The 4,660-nt window shown below is 39.1% G+C and overlaps 1 protein-coding gene across 1 annotated transcript; it reads right to left on the bottom strand.

The window, feature by feature from the left end:
• Positions 1-2,681: 2,681 nt before the first annotated feature.
• On the bottom strand, positions 2,682-4,541 carry LOC107059378 (uncharacterized). Its single transcript, XM_015305894.1, has one exon. The coding sequence runs from the start codon at positions 4,539-4,541 to the stop codon at positions 2,682-2,684; it is 1,860 nt and encodes a 619-aa protein (XP_015161380.1).
• Between the last annotated feature and the right edge of the window lie 119 nt (positions 4,542-4,660).

Here is a 4,660-nt window from a genome sequence, read left to right on the forward strand (position 1 = left end):
CTTTCTAATCAACTTAAAATAAAGCTAATTATCTTGATTAACTAATTGAATTAATCAACTGATCAATTAACCAATTCCAATACTCCTCCTCAAGCTGGATGTACTGAACAAGTTCAATACTCCAAGCTTGTCTAGTAAGAATTCATGTTGCGTCCTTCCCAAAGCCTTAGTAAGCAAATCAGCTTGTTGGTCTTTAGTGTTGATGTAGGTTGTCTTGATGAGTCTTTTCTGAATCTTCTCTCGAATGAAATGGCAGTCAATCTCTATGTGTTTAGTACGTTCATGAAACACTGGGTTTGCAGCAATTTGTATAGCAGCCTTGCTATCACAAAAAATAGAAGATGGTTCAATCAGTTTTACATTCAATTCCCTGAACAAGCCAGCAACCCATACTACTTCAGCTGTCAAACTAGCCAAACTCCTGTACTCAGCCTCTGCAGAGCTCCTAGAGACAGTATTTTGCTTCTTGGATTTCCAGGAAATGAGCGAATCACCAAACTTCAATACAAAACCAGTAACAGATCTTCTTGTATTTGGACAGGCAGCCCAATCTGCATCACAGTAGCCTGTTAAGTGAGGTCTGTGATCTGAGCTCATCAACAGTCCCTTCTCTGGTTCCAGTTTAATGTATTTTATCACCCTTAGAGCAGCAATCCAGTGTGACATTTTTGGTTGTTGCATAAACTGACTTAAGGTCTGTACTGCAAAGGCTATGTCCGGCCTTGTGTTGGTAAGATAAAGCAGCTTACCTATAAGCCTTTGGTATCTAGAAACATCCTCAAATAAAATGTCAGTAGTCTTGATATCTTGATCAAACTCAACATTGGTCAACTTTATGTTGCATTCTAGTGGTGTCAAACTTGGTTTAGCATTTCCCAACCCTGCTTTAGCTATCAACTCCAAAGCATATTTCCTTTGGTTCATCACAAAACCTTTGCTAGATCTAAGGAACTCAATTCCCAAAAAATATTTAAGTTCTCCTAGATCTTTAATTTTGAAATAACTGTGCAGTACACACTTGGTTTCTTCTATTAACTCAATGTCATTTCCTGTAATCAACAGATCATCAACATATACCAAGATTATTACCAAGCTAGATCCACTCCTTTTAGTAAACAAAGAATAATCGAGGTGACTCTGTGTATAGCCTGAATCAAAGAAAGCCTCTGTCAACTTGGCATTCCATTGTCTTGATGCTTGTTTAAGTCCATAGAGTGACTTAACAAGTTTACAGACTAGATATTTATTCTTCCCCTGACCACAAAATCCCTTAGGAAGTTCCATATATACCTCCTCAGACAAATCACCCTGTAGAAAAGCATTGAATACATCCATCTGAAAAATCTTCCAGTTCTCAGCAGCAGCTAAGGCTATGATTGCCCTAACAGTCACCATTTTCACTACAGGTGAAAAGGTTTCTTGATAGTCAATCCCCTCAGTCTGACTATAACCTTTAGCTACTAATCTTGCTTTGAATCTATCAATCTCACCATCAGCCTTATACTTGATTTTAAACACCCATTTGCATCCTATAACAGTCTTTCCTTTTGGCAATTGAACTATCTCCCAAGTACCATTTTCTTCTAATGCTTGAATCTCTTGTTGCATGGCATGTATCCACCTAGTGTCTTTTATTGCTTCTTCATAGTTCCTAGGTTCAGTCTCTGTGGAAAACTGAGACAAATAAACCTTATATTGAGGAGAGACACCATCATAAGACACATAGTTGCTCTGAGAATAAGGGTGAGATGGCTTAGACCCTTGAGTAACATAGTCTTTCATCCAAATGGGGGGATGAGAAACCCTGGAAGACTGTCTACTTCCTCCTGCCTGGGCTCTTTCATCAACATCTGCATGATCCGCATTTTCTGTATTTTCTTCAGCTATACCTGGTTGATCATTGGTAATATTTTCCACATAAGAATCATCATGCTCAGAACATTCAACATTCAGATCTACCAAGTTGTCTTCTATGGACATAGGTGTCTTATCAAGTTCATCATCAATCATGGGAGGACTGTTACTTTCTGAGAATACTGGTGGTTGTGTGTTGGTCATCTTATAAAAGGGAAATACATCCTCCTTGAAAACAACATCTCTATTCACCAAGAGCTTCTGTTGAAACAGACTGTACAAAATATAACCCTTCTGAGTTGCTGAGTATCCCATCATAACACATGCCTCAGCTCTAGGAGTGAACTTATCAGGCTTAACCATTCTAGTTGCATAGCATAGACATCCTATTGTCCTGAGATGATCAATATTTGCCTTATGGCCATTGAATTTTTCATAAGGAGTTTGTCCCTTCAAAACTTCAGTAGGTAATCTGTTAATCAGATAAACAACAGCTAATACACACTCTCCCCAAAATCTGATGGGAATAACACCTTGAAATCTTAGTGCCCTTGCTACCTCAAGTATGTGCCTGTGTTTTCTCTCCACCACTCCATTTTGTTGTGGAGTGTGAGGACAACTACTTTCATGAATAATACCAAGAGACTTAAACAAAGCACTGCATTCATTATTAAAGAATTTTGTGCCATTATATGATCTTATCCTTTTGACATGCTTGTTAAACTGAGTTTGAACTAAAGCAAAAAAAAACTTTAGAACTTGGAAGACATCACTCTTCATTCTCAACAGATACAACCAGGTCATTCTTGAATTATCATCAACAATTGTCAGAAAAAATCTACAACCATTATGAGTAGCAGTCCTATATGGTCCCAAATATCTAAGTGAAGCAAGTCAAAAACCTCAACAGCTCTAGATACACTTGAGTGGAAAGGCAATCTGGTTTGCTTTGCAAGGGGACATATTGAACATTTATTACATGCAGTAATGTCTATATTCTCCTTTCCTAGAGTTACATATTTCAAGACCTTTATTGAAGGGTGTCCTAGCCTGTAATGCCAAAGGAGCTTGTGTGCATCTGAGTGTTGAGTGAGGGACACCATATCATCATTCCTTCCTTCTCCACATGGGTTCTGAATAGGGAAGTAGTAGAGTCCATCAATCTCCTTACCAATCCCCTTAACTTTCCCATTGGAGAGGTCGTGAAGAACAAAAAACTCAGGAAAGAAGTTAACTGAGCATTTCAATTGTCTTGTAATCTGTGATACTGAAATAAGATCATGCTTGAATGCAGGTACCACCAAAACATTATACAATACATTGCCATCAATAGTCTCACATTTACCAACATAAGACACTGAAGTAGATTCACCATTAGGTAAATGCACCCTCCTGCCTAGACAACTAGATGCAGATGTCAATTTATTGAGCTTAGATGTCATATGGCATGTAGCACCTGAATCCATTATCCATCTATCTCCCTTTTCGGTTTCTCTAGTTGTCACTGATAATGCTTTGGGTTTTGAAATTATACCTGCCATGTTAGCCATATCCAATGCACCTTTGGAGCTTGATCCTTCTTCCTCTTTGTCCATCATGTGCTTATACTTGTGATACATGTTCTTCTCTTGGAGCAAAGGGCCAAAAGCATCATCAGAATCATCATATCTGGTAGCATTTGCATGATTTGCCATGTCCTGTTGCTTATTATTCTGAACTTGATTTGCTGGTGGTCCTGACTTCTTCTTGAACTTCCAATCAACAGGGTATCCAATTAACCTGAAACAATTTTCCTTGATGTGGCCTTGCAATTTACAGTGATCACATATTTGATCCCAATTCTTCTTTTTATCCTGAAATTTTCTCTGAGAATTCCCCTTCCCTGCATATAATGCAGTTGGATCTAGAATTCCTTTCCCTGCATACAGAGCAGTTGGATCTAAAATACCCCCCACTGCATGTGAACTTGCAGTCATACGTTGGCCTTCATCTGCCATCAACATAGCATATGCCTTTCCAACAGTAGGTAGAGGGTTCATCATCAGGATTTGACTTCGTGCATGACCATACACTTCATTCAATCCCATCAAAAAAGCAAATAGTCTCAAACAAGCTAGGTGATCAACATAAGTTCTAGATTTATCGCATTTGCATGAAGGTGGAGAAACCAGTGCATCAAACTCATCCCACAACAATCGCAATTTCGAGAAATATGTTGAAATTGTCAAATTACCTTGATGAATCGTGCAGATCTCCCTGTGTAGTTGATAACTTCTCGATCCGTCAACCTTATCAAATCTCTCTTTCAGATCTGTCCACACCATGGCTGCATCTGTAGCATAGACAATCCCACTGAGCAGCTCCTTCGACACAGTGTTCATGATCCAAGCAAGTACAAATGCATTGCACTTCTCCCATTGCTCTTCCAGTTCACCTTGATAAGCACTCTTCTTGCAAGTCCCCAACACAAATCCCAACTTACTCTTGGCTCGAAGGTTAATCAACATGGATCTGCTCCATAGAGAGTAATTCTCCATCCCTGTAAGCTGCACAGTGGTGAGCACACTAGCAGGAGTATCTGAGTGATGAAGGTGAAGTGGATGGTTTCGCTTTCGATCGACATCATCGATAGTTTCAACTGTAACAATTTGTGATGCATCAATGGTGACAGCTTCAGCATCTCCCATCTCTCTGGTTCTTCAATGTTCGAATTGAATTGCAACAGGATCGTATTGAACTGACTGATTAGCAGTTCAGAGCTCTGATACCATGTAGAATTTTACAGAGAGATTTAGATGGAAACTGA

This window comes from Solanum tuberosum, unplaced genomic scaffold (genome assembly GCF_000226075.1).
Source record: "Solanum tuberosum cultivar DM 1-3 516 R44 unplaced genomic scaffold, SolTub_3.0 contig00141, whole genome shotgun sequence".
Taxonomy (NCBI): domain Eukaryota; kingdom Viridiplantae; phylum Streptophyta; class Magnoliopsida; order Solanales; family Solanaceae; genus Solanum; species Solanum tuberosum.

Excerpts from the sequence above, each read along its gene's own strand:
- LOC107059378 (XM_015305894.1), bottom strand. The coding sequence starts at position 4,541 with ATGGGAGATGCTGAAGCTGTCACCATTGATGCATCACAAATTGTTACA.